General features: G+C 37.6%; 1 protein-coding gene across 18 annotated transcripts in view; it reads left to right on the forward strand.

Moving 5' to 3' along the window:
• Positions 1-16,552, forward strand: part of CEP83 (centrosomal protein 83) — a 185,531-nt gene that overhangs the window by 52,073 nt on the left and 116,906 nt on the right. For 16 of the 18 annotated variants that reach the window (XR_004439673.1, XM_033221046.1, XM_033221048.1 and 13 more), the window contains 2 exons: positions 4,737-4,829; positions 7,025-7,156. Coding sequence is in view for 17 of the 18 variants with exons in the window: in XM_033221046.1 (XP_033076937.1) it covers positions 4,737-4,829; positions 7,025-7,156 (225 nt within the window). In the remaining variant the exon portion in view is untranslated. Of the gene's footprint in view, positions 1-4,736; positions 4,830-5,407; positions 5,447-7,024; positions 7,157-16,552 lie in introns of those variants that run through there. The other 2 variants (XM_033221061.1, XM_033221056.1) reach the window with 2 other exon arrangements.

Below are 16,552 nucleotides of genomic sequence, written 5' to 3' on the forward strand. Positions count from 1 at the left end.
GCTGGGTGTGGTGGCGCATGCCTGTCCTCCCAGCTACTCGGGAGGGTGAGGCATGAGAATTGCTTGAACCTGGAGGCAGAGTTTGCAGTGAGCCAAGATCGTGCCACTACACCCCAGCCTAGGCGACAGAGCGAGACTCTTTCTTTCTCAAAAAAAAAAAAAAAAAAAAAAGGTAGTCTAAGACAGAATGTTTTTTCCTAAAATGGGATGAGAGAAATCCTCTAATTCAGTCAGTGTCTTTGGTTTATGTGTGCTTTGGAGATATAGGGGATAGGAGAGGGAGAGATGGGGAGAGACAGAGGAAGAGAGAATTTATTATGTGGGTATTTGTTTTTAATAAGATTCCTAGGAGTTAAGAAAAAGTTAGAGATCCTTTGTCAGAGACCTCAGATCAGAAGACCCCTAAACTGTTGTATGCTGTTAGATTGCACAGGCCAATGGTGAGTGCACACCATTACAGAATTTAAAGCACTGTTGTTTCCAAGAGGCATCTGTGATGTAATTGAACATATAATATTAGGAGCTGCATGGATATTGTGCAGCTGCATCACTCTACAGGGTAGTGAGCACAGGTTATCTTTGTTCTTTGTAATGCACCTTTTATGGTTTTTTGGCTGCTGTTCTCTTTATTGCTGGTTTTAAGCAATTTGATTGACATACTTTGCAGTTTTCTTTATATCTGTAGTGCTTGGGGTTTATTGAATTCCATAGATCTATGAGTTTACAGTTTTTATCAAACTGAAAATTTTTGGAGATTACTTCTAAAAATATTTTCTGTCTCCTCTTTCACCTCGTTTGGAGACTCTTAATTACATTCTAACATTAGACCACTTAAAGTTCTCCCATAGCTTGCTGATGTTGTTTATTTATTTATTTTTAGTATTTTTTTTATCTCTGTGCTTCATTTTGGTTGGTTTCTGTTGCCATGTTCTCAGATTCATTGATTTTCATTGATTTTTTTCTTCTGCAATATCTAACCCACCATTAATTCCATGCAGTGTAATTTTCATCTCTGAAAGTTCAATTTTGGTCTTTTTTTGTTGTTGTCGTTTTTGTTTTTTTTGAGACAGCGTCTCTCTGTGTCGCCCAGGCTGGAGTGTAGTGGTGTGATCTCCGCTTACTGCAAGCTCCGCCTCCCGGGTTCACGCCATTCTCCTGCCTCAGCCTCCCGAGTAGCTGGGACTACACGTGCCCGCCACCACGACTGGTTAATTTTTTTATGTTTTATTTTTATTAGAGATGGGGTTTCACTGTGTTAGCCAGGATGGTCTCAATCTCCTGAGCTCGTGATCTGCCACCATGGCCTCCCAAAGTGCTGGGATTACAGGCGTGAGCCACCTTGTCCGGCCTTGGTCTTTTTATATCTTCCTTATCTCTATCTAACATGTTCAGTCTTTTCTCTAGTTCTTTGAACATACGGAATTCAGTTACAATAACTGTACAGTAAAGTTTCAGTGATATCTATATCATTTCTGGGCCTGTTTTAAGTTTATCCCCCCTGCTCCCACCACACACACACACACACACACACACACACACACTCTGTCTCTTTCTCTCTCTTTGTCTCTTATGCTTCTCTGCATGCCTGGTAAATTTTTATTGGATGTTAGATATTGTGAACTTTCTTTTTAAAATGCTGGATTTGTTTTGTTGTTGTTTTTGTTTTGTTTTTGAGACGGAGTTTCACTCTTGTTCCCCAGGCTGGATGGAGTGCAATGGAGTGATTTCAGCTCCCTGCGATCTCCACCTCCCAATATTTTTATATTCTGATACATGTTCTTGAACTTTATTTTGGGACACCGTTGAATTATTTGGAAACAGTTTTATCTTTCTGGGTCTTGCTTTTAAGTTTTTAAGTGGGAGCCAGAGTAGTATTTAGTGTAGTGCTAATTATTTCCCACCACTGACGCAAGATTCTTCTGAGTACTATAACAGTTTCTTTATGAAATGAAGGATTTTAATCTGATTTGGGGGAACAGAAACTATTCTTAGGTCTCTATGAGCTCTGTGTATTCATCTTTCTACTCCTTTCAGGTGTTTCTTTGCCTAGCGTTAGGTAGTTTCCTTGCACACATGTGCTAATCAGTACTTTACTGAATGAGTCAAAACTTTTTGTAGGTCTTCATAGTTATCTTTCTGTGCCCTCTTTTCTCTGCTACCCTGTCTTAGGACTCTAACTACCCCAGTGTCCCTAGATGCTCAGTTTCATCTCCTCAACTCAGGGAGTCCATCATAACTGCATGGGTATCCTTTCCTGCGCCAGGTCCTGAAAACTCTCAAAGCTCATCTTCTATGTTTTGTGCCTCTCAGGGATCTGCCTTTTGCTTTCTTATGTCTAGTGTCTTGCAAACTGTTTAATTTTTGTCTGTTCTTTTGTTTGTTTCAGGCAAGAGAGTGAATCTGGGCTCTTACTCTATCTTGGCTGAAAGGCTTTTTACTTTCAGTTAACTTTCAGTTTTGGAAATTTCAAACACGTAATGCATTCCCATGTACCCATCATCTAGCATTAATAATAATTCTCTCAGAGCCAGGCTTGTTTTATCTACTACTTTGTTCCACCCACTCCCACTTTTTTCCTCAATGTCTCTGGATTATTTTGAATCAAATCATATTATTTCAACAAATAGTTGAGTATATATCTCTATAACAAACCAGTGCAGTCTCTCTTTAAAGCATAACCACAATACCTTTACCATATTTAAAATACTTATTCATTAATACCTTTTAATATCCCATCTTTGTTCAGGTTTTCTTAGTTTTCCCATGGTTTTGCTTGCTTAGTTTTGAAGTTAGATCATTTGATACAGGAGCCATGTAAGCTTTACCTATTAATCTCTTCCTTTTAATTGCTACCTCATCTTAGTTTGGACTCTTGATGTTGTCACCAGACTTGATACTTGATACCGTAAACCAGATTATGACATGAGCTTTCTATCTGGTTTCTTTGGCTCCATTTACTGCCTCTTCTTCCCACAGCTACAGCTACTCTCCCACTAAAGCTTTTGATTTGTCTTGCTTCTTTGTAAAATATGGATATGGTAGTGTCACTCTTAAGCTTAAAAACCTTCAATAAATAAGGTACAGAAAAATATATGTACAATATCCTTTTTGTATAGAAATCAAAAGTGATATGTATGCTTGTGTATCTGTAGATTGTTTTAGGAAGGGTACATCAGAAGTTATTAACAATGATTGCTTCAATAGAAGAAAATTGGGTTACTGCAGTGAGAAGACCTTTTAAGCTTTTGTTTGAATTATTTATGTAATTATATATATTCATTTTAAATAAAATAAATTTTTTAAGTAAATACTATTGAATATCGAATAAATAATAAGAGTCTAAACCTGGTATTCAGGAACCTTTCACTCTTTAGCTGCAACCTCTTTTCCTTTTGTTTCCAGCCAGGGTACAGCCCTCCAAGGTGGCATTTGGAAATGTTACAGTGTTTAGAGATTTTTACCAGTGTGAATATAGGGACCCACAATTTTAAATTTTCTGTAGTACTTAATGTGGTCACATTCAAAATGGCTTTAACTCACCTTTGAGAATCACTTTTCTCCCATACAGTCTCTGACACCCAGGCAAATTAAAATGTTACCTGGCTTGAGTTTGGGTTCTGTAAGCTTTCTGTATAAGGGTTCTGTATAAGCTTTAGTTTTCCCATTCCTTTGATGCATCATGCCTTCTATCCTAAATGTGTTTTCTCTTTTTTATCTGTCTGGTAAGGCTGTATTGCCTACTTTTATAGTTATTTGTGTGTGTGAGTTATTTTTAACACCAGAGTTTGGAGTTTTTATGGGGAGATATGTACTTCACGTGAGTTTTTGTGATCTTTATAAAGTTATTTAGATACCTTGTATGCCTCAGTGTAGCTATACTGTGGGATTGTTGTAGGAATTAAATCAATGAATGCATATAAGGTGCTTAGAACAGGATAGTATGTAGGTTACAGTGCATTGTACAATGCTTTATATATAGTATGCTCTCCATTCAATAGAATGTAATATTTTGAACATAGTATTTGGACTGTTCATAAAAAAAGAAACTGAACATTATCATTTTTGTAGAAATTAATATAAATACAAACTTTAGACTTTTTTTTTTTTTTTTTACAGCTGATATTTGTTCCTCATTCATTCATGAAATAGTAGTTGAGTGGTTCCTATGTGCCAGACATTCGTGGGAGGTATTGGGAATACAATATGGTGAATAAAGACTGTGTCTTCCCATATGAGGCTTACATAAATATTTAATTGCTTATTAAAATACGAGTTCTGTAAAAGAGTGTGACAAGGAGAAACCTAAGTTAGGTACAGTGTGAGAGTACAAATGAGCCTTTTCTAATTGAAAATAAGTCTGGAAGGTTCTCTTTGGTATAACAAATTGTTACACCTTTATTTTGCCTGCTTTGGAAAATAACTAGATTATTAGCCATTGTATACAACATGAGAGTCTTAGTTGCCAACATAGTTATTCCTAACAATAGCAATAATAATCAGTAACTGTCTTTACTTCATGTTAATGGAATTTTTGACGTCTCCAAGAGCCTGAAATTGAGATTCTTAAAGTATTATTTCAAATGATGATTCTATTTGTATAGTGATGACTATAAAAATAACTATATTGTGAAAACTTTCATGAATTCCATTTTCATAATTAGGAGAGAGGCTTTGAAATATGGAGAATTCTTGATTTGAATGTGATTTTATATTGTTTGCATTTCTCTACATATTAGATATTAACTCCACAAAAATTGGAATTGCTAAGAGCCCAAATACAGCAAGAATTAGAAACTCCAATGAGAGAACGTTTTCGGAATCTAGATGAAGTAAGTAACTTAGGTTGTTTACTGTGCATTTATCCTCATGGGATAAAAGTCTCGATGAAAAGCATCATTCCCCTACTCCAAAATCCTGCAGTAGTTCCCCCTTTTACTCAGTCATTACAGTGGCCTCTAAGGCTTCACAGGATTGGACTCCCATTACCTCTCTTATCTCCTTTCCTTTTTCCACATTGGCCTACTGATGTTTCTTTGGCACTCCAGAATTGGTGCATTTCTTTATTTTTATTTTTAGTTATAATTAAAAAAATTTTTTGAGACAGAGTCTGGCTCTGTTGTCCAGCCTGGAGTGCAGTGGCATGATCTCGACTCACTTCAACCTCCGCCTCTCAGGTTTGAGCGATTCTCTTGCTTCAGCCTCCCAAATAGCTGGGATTACAGCCACGTGCCACCGTGCCTGGCTAATTTTTGTATTTTTAGTAGAAACGGAGTTTCACCATATTGGCCAGGCTAGTTTTGAACTCCTGATCTCAAGTGATCCACCAGCCTTGACATCTCAAAGTGTTGGGATTACAGGCGTGAGCCACCATGCCCAGCCGAATTGGCACATCTCTTCTGCCTTGAATACTCTCCCTCCAGATATGTCGTGGCTAACTTCATCTCTTGTAAGTCTTTGCTAAAATGTCACTTTCTCAGTGGGGCCTACTTTGACTGCTCCCATCTACCTATTTAATATTGTAACCTGCCTTTCCCATTCCTGCTTAGACCTTTAGACCTCCTTACCTTGCTCTGTTTTTCATTTTTTTTTCTGGTATACATACCTTCTACTGTGCTATATAATTTACTTATTTATTGTGTTTATTTTCTGTTTTACCACCTCTAGAATGGAAGTTGCATGAGAGGAGGAACCTTTACCTGTTTTGTTCATTGTTATATTCCAAGTTCCTAGAACAGATTTTGGTATACAGTAGGTGCTCAATTAATATTTGTTGAAACAGAGAATGAGTTTCATGCCACTTCATAAAAGTAAAAATCTGTTACAGTTTTACTTCAGGTTGAGACTGGTCTCCTTTGGTTAAGTGTTGGTGTAGTATGATTAAATGCTTAATAAAGGGGACAGGATAAGACTGCAGGTAATAAGTATATTAGATACTAGCTAGACATTTTATATATGTTACCTTATTTAACAAATATAGCTGGCCTTATACATACAAATGATTATTGTCTCCTTCAAAATGGGCCCCTTTGGAGAGCTGTAGTCTAGTGGTGTGGTCATTACCCAAAACAGTGTAGAATCGTCTTTTATAATGGCTTACTGGCTTGATAATATGATCTTTCTAATACACACCTAGTGGCAAGCCATTATGGTTGGGGAGTAGATTTAATTTTTGTAAATAAACAAAATTTGACCCAAGATAAGTGATCAAATTCAATACAAGCTTTTTTTTTTTTTTTTAGATCAAAGAAAAGTGTACCTGTAGTAAAATCATGAAATCCATTTTCTTGGTTTATAAACTGGCTTAGAAATCTTTGAACTAAAGATTTTTGGTGAGCTGGGTGTTTTAGGAGACATGCTTTCCTTGTTATCGAATTTCCTGTTAGCGTCTCCTGTATCTTTCTGCTCTGTTGCCTGAGTTTCTCGTTGGGTATTCAGAATGCCAGCAGCTTTCATAGAGTAGTGTTAGGAAGCAGGATGAGAGCACTCCAGGGAATTGCATGTGTTCCTGGTCAATCAGTAGAGATGATGCTGCATGTATTCTTCAGGTTGGTGTGTTGAGTTGAACTATCATTGTCATATTTAATTAGATGTTAAGATGCTGTACTAAATATTACAATAACCTTTTATCTCTTTTGAATTTGTTTTACTTACACTAAATTATACATTTAAAAAATCTATGTTTTGAAAGGTGTGCTGCATTCTTACATGTTGTTTAAGTCCAGAGATTAACACTTTCCTCATACTATACACTTTTATTATAATGAGAACCAGTGAAGAAATAAGATTAATTGAATGGTAATTTACTTTTTGGGTATCTTTTCAGGAATGTACTAATTCTATATGTAGGATACTTGTTATGAGGACTTTTCCAAATTCATTTGTATTTCTGTTAAATTTATTTTTTACTTTTAGAGTGGCTGTCATTATAATGTAATTTAAAATTATATTTGTAAAAGTGATTATTGGAGTGAGTACACATTTTGTTTATAAATCTGTGATAAATTGCATTCTCCCTTTAATTTAGGAGGTGGAAAAGTATAGAGCTGTATATAATAAGCTTCGCTATGAACATACATTTCTCAAGTCAGAATTTGAACACCAGAAGGAAGAGTATGCACGTATTTTAGACGAAGGAAGAATAAAATATGAATCAGAAGTAAGTGATTGATTATATGAGTTTCTTCATTATTGTTCTAGTCAACACAATTTTATAATTATATATTTTTAAAAATTTCAAATTAGAGTTGATTGCATAATTTCATTAATTAATGGTGGAGTATTCATCATGATTTTCATCAGCTCCATATCAACAGTTTTCTTGTGAAAGTTCTGTTTTGACTGTAGATTTTTAAAATTCTATTTATCTTTTATTTTGTCTGAGCCAATGGAGATAAACAACTTTGGGGAATTTCATTATACAAAGTCTTTTGTCTCATATAGCCACAGAGATGGACTTCTCTCTGCAAATATAGTGTGATCCCTTACTTAGCATTGTTCTTTCTGCTTCGTGGAACCAAACCACATATAGGAAAGCTCTAACTGTCAACCTGTACACTTTGATATAAACAAGGGGTTTATACCTTAAAGTGTACCCATCAACTTCAAGAAGTAGACTTTGTTTTTTCTGTCATTTGCAACTGGAGCGTTCTCTCTGTGCTGCCTACAGCATATATTCCTACTTCATCTCCATTGCTTTTGGCAGCCTTTCTACTCATTTTGTGGTTTTTCTCCTAGTTTTGCCCAAAATGGGGTTACTGTTTTTCATTCCTTATGTTGCTTTTGGAATATTTTTCAAATGGAAAGAGAGAAGTACTAGTTTTATCCTGCCATATTCATAAAAAATAGGTTGGTATCTATAGTTTTGTGAAATATTCTCTTTGCAAACGTATCTACGTTTTAAATTTATTGCATTGTCTTTATTTGGAATTAAGAGTTAAAATATACTTACCTTCCTTTACCACTTACTAAATATTTACAGTGTTCTGGGCATTTAATAAAAACTAAAACTGTTCTACTTGGATCAGACTGTTTTATTCTTATTAGTGAGCAAACTGCTATGAGTGTTTCATCTGTAAGAAGCTATATGAACCTTGGATTATTTGTGTCTATTGACAGTGTAGTACCAGAACACTATAAATATTTATAATAGTTTTTTGCATTAAAAAAACTCATAATAACTTTAAGGCTTTAAGTGCTTTATTCATATATTATCTCACTTCTATTACAGTAGTCAGTGAGATGAGGCAGGACTGTCTTATTTGATTGATTGATCAAGAGAAAGTCTTACTCTGTGGCCCAGGCTGGAATGCAGTGGCACAATAATAGCTCACTATAACTTAAGCTCAAGTGATCTTCCTGCCTCAGGTCCCCAAGTAGCTAGGACCAGAGACATGTACTACCTCATCTGGCTAATAAAACAAACAAACAAACAAAAAATATAAAAACTCTTGTAGAGATAGGGCCTTGCTATGTTGCCCAGGCTGATCTCGGGCTACTGGCCTCAAGCAGTCCTCCTGCCTCAGCCTCTCAAAGTGCTGGAATTAGAGGCATAGGCTATTGTGCCCAGCCCTTATTTTCTTCATTTTAAATGAAACTGAGGCACAGGATAAGTGAATTTATTGGGGGAACTCACCCCCAATATTTCAATGTAGGTTCTTTCTATTTTCCTTAAGTGTCAGCCGGCTGAGAAATAAAGAGAAAGAGTACAAAGAGAGGAATTTTACAGCTGGGCCTCTGGGGGTGACATCACATATCGGTAGGACTGTAATGCCCACCTGAGCCTCAAAGCCAGCAAATTTTATTAAGGATTTCAAAAGGGTAGGGGGTGTAAGAACAGGGAGTAGGTCACAAAGATCACATGCTTCAAAGGGCAAAAAGGAGAACAAAGATCACAAGGCAATGGGCAAAAGCAGAATTACTGATAAGGGTCTATGTTCAGTGGTGCATGCATTGTCTTGATAAACATCTTAAACATCAGAAAACAGGGTTCGAGAGCAGAGAACTGGTCTGACCCCAAATTTGCCAGGGTGGGGTTTTCCAATCCTAGTAAGCATGAGGGTACTCCAGGAGACCGGGGCATATTTTGTCCTTATCTCAACTGCATAAGACAGACACTCCCAGATTGGCCGTTTATAGACCTCCCGCCAGGAATGCATTCCTTCCCCAGGGTATTAATTATTAATATTCGTTGCTAGGAAAAGAATTTAGTGATATCTTCCCTACTTGCACGTCTGTTTATAGGCTCTCTGCAAGCAGAAAAATATGGCTCTATTTTGCCTGACCCTGCAGGTAGTCAGACCTTATGGTTGTCTTCCCTTTTTCCCTGAAAATCGCTGTTATTCTGTTCTTTTTCAAGGTGCACTGATTTCATATTTTTCAAACACACGTTTTACAATCAATTTGTACAGTTAACACAATTATAGTGGTCCTGAGGTGACGTACATCCTCAGCTTACGAAGATAACAGGATTAAGAGATTAAAGTGAGACAGGCATAAGAAATTATAAAAGTATTAATTTGGGAACCGATAAATGTCCATATTAAAATTTTAATAATTTATGTTCCTCTGCCATAGCTCCAGCTGGTTCCTCCATTCGGGGTCCCCGACTTCCTGCAACATGAATTGTTCAAAGTCTCAGAGAAAGTCAGCAGCCAGGTTATAGTAGAACTCAGATATACCAACTCCCAGCCCACAACATGTTTTATTTGTTATTGTTTTCATTTAATGTCATTATATTGGCATATGCCATAACATTTACAAAATGCCCATTCTCTCCAGCTTCAGCTGAAGAGGGAGTGGGGAGGCCATACATAGACTAAGTCCATGTTCAATGTTGCACTCCTACACTTTGCACAAAGAAGAATTTGTAGTCTCCCACACAGACCCTCAAACCCACAAACCAGTCCACCACTCACATTCCATATGCCCTAAACCTGGGTCTCGACAATGTGTAGTCAACACAAATCCTAGACCTTACCCACTGGAAGGTGACCGGCAGTTTGAAGTTGTCACTCTGATTATGGGCCATCCCGCAACTGCAAATTTTGTTAAGTAGCCAGTTGATCTACACTACATGTGGTATAAAGAGTTTTGAATCCAAGGAATTACATGTAAAAATTATCTTGTGGAAAATAGGAATGATGAAGATTGCTAGCCTAAAATGAAGATTTAGTATATTGAAGAGAAAACACTAGGGTTTCATATAGTGGTGCTTTATTTTATACTTTCCTTTTAAAATCTAATGATGATATTTATCTGATAAGGATTATTTGTATTCTCTAGTTTCTTAGTTTTGTTATTTTTCAAATAGTGAAACCTGCATTTGAAATCTGATGACTAATCTATTTTTCACTTATGAAGGACTGATATTCATTAAAATTTTTGAGGGGTTGGTATAATCATTAATTTATCATTATTATTAGTTTTGAGATGGAGTCTTGCTGTGTCATCCAGGCTGGGGTGCAGTGATGCAGTCTCGGCTTACTACAGCCTCTGCCTCCTAGGTTCAAGTGGTTCTCCTGCCTCAGTTTCCCAATTAACTGGAATTACAGGCAGGTGCCACCAGGCCTGGCTAATTTTTATATTTTTAGTAGAGATGGGGTTTCACCATGTTGGCCAGGCTGGTCTCGAACTCCTGACCTTAAGTGATCTTCCCACCTCAACCTCTCAAAGTTCAGGGATTGCAGGCATGAGCCACCACACCTGGCCATCATTAATTTTCATATGTGATGTTTTATGATAGTCTTAAGAATCTGAAGATAAACTGCTAGCTAAGAAGGTGGAAAAGTAAGACTGACGTTTCTTTCATTTTACTTCCCAATTGATTATGTAGGAGCAGTATTACTGAGTGGATAACTGTGGATTTACTTTTGTTCAGTCACCTTCATACTTGATTTTCTATATACAAAAACAGTAAAAACCTGGTGAGATGACTGTGGATCATGAAACAGCAAATGCAGTTTCAAATATACTTTATAGAAACAACAAATTTAGTTTGAAAACTTCAAAGTAGAGCTGACTCTTGTCATCTTCCATTTTTACAATTTAGTGTAAAAGGAATTCATGGAATAAAAATATTTGGATTTTCTTGTGTTAATTAGGACTTATACAATACTTGCACATTTTTACTTATACAGATGAAAGTAATGGTATTCTTTAGTGTGTTGGTTCTCAGGGGAATACTTTAGGAAGATTTAGGAATACACATGTCCCTGATGATATTATAAACTAAAAAGAATATATGAAATAATACATGAAAGAACATATCTCATCTTACAAATAAATACAGTGTCGGCCAGGTGTGGTGTCTCACATTTGTAATTCCAGCACTTTGGGAGCCCGAGGTGGTAGGATCACTTGAGGCCAGGAGTTCAGGACCAGCCTAGGCAACATAGCAAGACCCTGTGTCTACAAAAGAAATATATATATATTTTTTAATGAGCTGGGCGTGGTAGTGTGCAGCTGTAGACCTAGCCACTCAGGAGGCTGAGGTGAGAGGAATGTTTGATTTCAGGAGTTCCAGGCTGCAGTGAGCTATGATTGTGCCACGCACTGCAACCTGGGTGGCAGAGACCCCCATCTCAAAAAAGAAAGAAAAAATAATGTTGACCGGGTGCTGTGGCTCACATCTGTAATCCAGGCACTTTGAGAGGCTGAGGCGGGCAGATCACGGGGTCAGGAGATCGAGACCATCCTGGCTAACACGGTGAAACCCTGGCTCTACTAAAAGATTAAATGAATGGCTAACTAGAATAAACAGTGAAGAGAAGACCTTAAATGACCTGATGGAGCTGAAAACCATGCCACGAGAAATTCATGACGCACGCACAAGCTTCAATAGCCGATTTTATCAAGTGGAAGAAAGGGTATCAGTGATTGAAGATCAAATTAATGAAATGAAGGGAGAAGACAAGGTTAGAGAAAAAAGAGTAAAAAGAAACAAAGGCTCCAAGAAATATGGCACTATGTGAAAAGACCAAATCTATGTCTGATTGGTGTACCTGAAAGTGATGGGGAGAATGGAACCAAGCAGGAAAACACTCTTCAGGATATTATCCAGGAGAACTTCCTCAACTTAGCAAGGCAGGCCAACATTCAAATTCAGGAAATACAGAGAACACCACAAAGACACTCCTTGAGAAGAGCAACCCCAAGACACATAAATGTCAGATTTACCAAAGTTGAAATGAAGGAAAAAGTGTTAATGACAGCCAGAGAGAAAGGTCAAGTTACCTACAAAGGGAAGCTCATCAGATTAACAGCAGATCTCTCAGCAGAAGCACTACAAGCCAGAAGAGAGTGGGGGCCAATATTCAATATTCTTACAGAAAAGATTTTTCAATCCAGAATTTCATATCTAGCCAAACTAAGCTTCGTAAGTGAAGGAGAAATAAAATCCTTTACAGACAAGCAAATGCTGAGATTTCTGTCACCACCAGACCTGCGTTACAAGAGCTCCTGAAGGAAGCACTAAACATGGAAAGAAATAACCGGAACCAGCCACTGCAAAAACATGCCAAATTGTAAAGATCATCGATGCTATGAAGAAAGAAATAGGGGCAGGAGACACATTCACCTTTAATTTATTGAGTGAAACACTTTATATATAGTTTAAAGATTATTACATATTTATTTCATGGCTCTTTCTTTCTTTCTTTCTTTCTCTCTCTCTCTCTCTCTCTCTCTCTCTCTCTTTCTCTCTCTCTCTCCTTCCTTCCTTCCTTCCTTCCTTCCTTCCTTCCTTCCTTCCTCCCTCCCTCCCTCCCCCCTCCCTCCCTCCCTCCCTCCCTCCTTCCTTCCTTCCTTCCCTCCCTCCCTCCCTCCCTCTTTCTTGACAAAGTCTTACTCTGTTGCCCGGGCTGGAGTGCAGTGGCACGATCTTGGCTGACTGCAACCTCTGCCTCCTGAGTTTCAGCCATTCTCCTGCCTTAGCCTTCTGAATAGCTGGGAGTATAGGTGTGCATCACCACACCCAGCTAATTTTTGTATTTGTAGTAGAGATGGGGTTTTGTCATGTTGGCTAGGCTGGTCTTGAACTCCTGACCTCAAGTGATCCACCCACCTCAGACTCCCAAAGTACTGGGATTATAGGCATGAGCCACTGCACCCAGCCACATTTTTTTTTTCAATTTAGTAAAATCACTATACTGTTATAAAGAAGCTTCTTACATGTTTGTTTTCCATTAATAATAACATGTAGAATTAAAAACCAAAATGCAATTGTATTCAAAATGTAATAAGTGAAATGTATTTTCATCAGAAGCACAAATTAAAGTCAGTGTAAAAAAAAGTTTCCGAATTATTTTCTTTTCTCTTTTTTTACTACTTATAATACTTTATTCTACTTAACTTTTCTTTTTTTAAAAAATAATTTCAAGATTTATTTTAGATTCAGCAGGTACATGTGTAGATTTGTTACATGGGTATATTGCGTGATGCTGAGGCAGAACTCTGGGGTAATAAAGATTCCGTCACCTAGATACTGGGCGTAGTACCTTATAGGAAGTTTTTGAGCTCTTTCCCCCTCATCCTCTCCCCTCTCTAGTAGTCCCCAGTTCTGTTGTTCCCATCTTAATGTCCATATGTAGTCAGTGTTTAGCTCACGCTTATAAGTGAGAACGTGTGGTATTGGTATTTGGTTTTCTGTTCCTTTGTTAATTTGCTTTGGATGATAGTCTCCAGCTGTATCTGTGTTGCTGCAAAGGTCACGATTTCATTCATTTTTATGGCTGCATAGTATTCTGTGGTGTATATGTACCACATTTTCTTTATCTAGTTCACCACTGATGGGAACCTAGGTTGATTCCATGTTTTTGCTATTGTGAATAGTAGTGCGATGAACATACGAGTGTATGTGTCTTTTTTATAGAATGATTTATTCTCCTTTCAGTATATACCCAGTAATGGGATTGCTGGAATGGTAGTTCTGTTTTTAGTTATTTGAGAGTATCCAGACTTCTTTCCACAGTGGCTGAACTGATTTACATTCCCATCAATAGTGTATAAGTGTTCCCTTTTTCTGCAGCCTTGCTAGCACCTGGTATTTTTTTTTTTCCTTTTAGTAGTAGCCATTTTGACTGGTGTGAGATGGTATCTCATTGTGTTTTTTACTTTGCATTTATCTGATGATTAGTGATGTTGAGCATTGTTTTCATGTTTGTTGGCTGCTTATATGTCTTCTTTTGAGAAATGTCTGTTTATGTACTTTGCCCACTTTTTTATGGGGTTGTTTTTTCCTTGTTGTGTTATGTAAATTCCTTATAGATTCTAGATATTAGAACTTTGTCAGATGCATAGTTTGCAGGTATTTTCTCTCATTCTGTGGGTTGTCTGTTTACTCCATTGATAGTTTCTTTTGCCAAACAAAAGCTCATTAGTTTAATTAGGTCCCAGTTATCAATTTTTGTCTTTGTTGCAGTTGCTTTAGAGCAGTGGTCCTCAAAGTACCTGGTGCCATTTGACACTGAGGACTGGTTTCGTGGAAGACAATTATTCCATGAACCAAGGCTGGGGGAGGAATGGTTTCAGGATAAAATTGTTCGACCTTAGATCATCAGGCATTAGGGCATTAAATTCTCATAAAGAGCACGCAACCTGGATCCCTTGGATGTGTAATTCACAATAGGGTTCACACCACTATGAGAATCTAATGCAGCCGCTGATCTGACAGGAGTTAGAGCTCAGGCCATAATGGTCGCTCCCCTGCTGCTCACCTCCTGCTGTGTGGCCCCATTCCTGACAGCCATGGAGTGGTAGTGGTCCATGGCCTGGGGTTTGGGGACCCTTGCTTTAGAGGGTCATAAATTTAGTCGTATATTATTTGCCAAGGCTAATGTTCAGAGTGGTATTTCCTAATTTATCTTGAGTTATCTTTTGGGTGTAGTTAAAAGTAGAGATCCAGTTTCATTCCTTTGCATATGGCTAACCAGTTTTCCCAACACCAATTTTTAAATAGGGAGTCCTTTCCCCATTGCTTGTTTTTGTCAACTTTGTTGAGCATCAGATCATTGCAGATACGCAGCTTTATTTCTGGTTACTGTATTCTGTTCCATTTGGCTATATGTCTGTTTGTACCAGTACCTTTATATATACTTTTAAGAAGTCATCTCAACAACGCTAGTAGTTAGATAATCATCATTTTATAAATGAGAAGATGAAAACACTGAGAGACTGGCCCAAGGTCACACAGCTAGTATGTGGTCAGGATTCAAATCGTGGAAGACAATTATTTCTGCTTCTGACTAGGATGGAATAGGGATGGAATTTACTTTAAGGCCTTTACTGAAAACTGGGACAAAATATAGGAAACCACAGTTTTCAGACATTGGAAAATGGGCAGCACAGGGCAGATCTGAGGGAAGGAAAACAAATGATAAGAGCTCTATGATTGGCCCATCTTAGGTTCTGGAGAGAGTTTCCAGGCCACCGTGCAGAGATAAAAAACCTAAATTGAGCTCCATGATCATTGAGCTGAGGAGTTGGAGTTCAGAATTTGAGAGGCCAAGGAAAGTAGAATTTGAAAAGCAGAGTATTGGAGAGCTCCAGAGTTCTGCAGAGGGTAACTTTGCAGTATTTCTTAGTGCATGTGTGGAGGAAACTATACAAGGCCAGAGAAAGAAAATTATTTAGGTGGGACAGTCCCTAGAGCTCACATGGGACTGGGCAAAATTTATTTTTCCATTAGACAGCGTGAAAAGATACTCTAATGCATGGTACTTTGAGTAGAAATCTCAGAAGGATTTTGCCTCAGTAGTAGGGCCAAATTAGCCATAGACTAAAGGCTATTCTGGTTTTGGTTAACAAGAATAAAAGTAAGGTTTGAAAAGATCCGACTGTTTCTAAGTACAGTAACGTGTTGCTTAATGACAGGGATATGTTCTGAGAAATGTGTCATTAGACAATTTTGTCATGTGTAAACATCATAAACTATACATATATCTACCTAGATGGCACAGTATACTACATACCTAGCCTGTATGGTACAGCCTATTACTCCTAGGCTACAAACCTGTACAGCATGTCACTGTGCTGAATACTGTAGGCATTGTAACATAATGGTTAATATTTGTGTACCTAAACATACCTAAACATAGAAAAGGTTTAAACAATAAAAATACAATATTATACTCATGGGAGCCCTGTCATATACATGGACTGTTGTTGACTGAAACTTCATTATGTGGCTCATGACTGTATCTTAGCTGCATTCCAGAACAAAGATTCAGAAATATGTAAAAGAAAACAAAGAATCCAGCTCTGAAAAAAACATTAAATTCACAATGTCTGACATCCAATCAGAAATGACTGGGCAGCCCAGGTGGGTTCATTGGTGAACTCTATCAGACATTTAAGGGAGAATTTATATTAATTCTCTATAATCTCTTCCAGAAGACAGAATCAGAGGAAATGCCTCCTAACTCATTCTACAAGGCCAGCATTATCCTAATACCAAAACCAGACAAAGACATCTTCACCTGGGTAATAACAAGGGCTCCCATCCTCTGCCATGGTGTCACTAGAGATAGTGAGGAACTTGGACATCCACTCTCAACTG

Source organism: Trachypithecus francoisi, unplaced genomic scaffold, assembly GCF_009764315.1.
Source record: "Trachypithecus francoisi isolate TF-2019V2 unplaced genomic scaffold, Tfra_2.0 Lachesis_group11, whole genome shotgun sequence".
Classification (NCBI taxonomy): Eukaryota; Metazoa; Chordata; class Mammalia; order Primates; family Cercopithecidae; genus Trachypithecus; species Trachypithecus francoisi.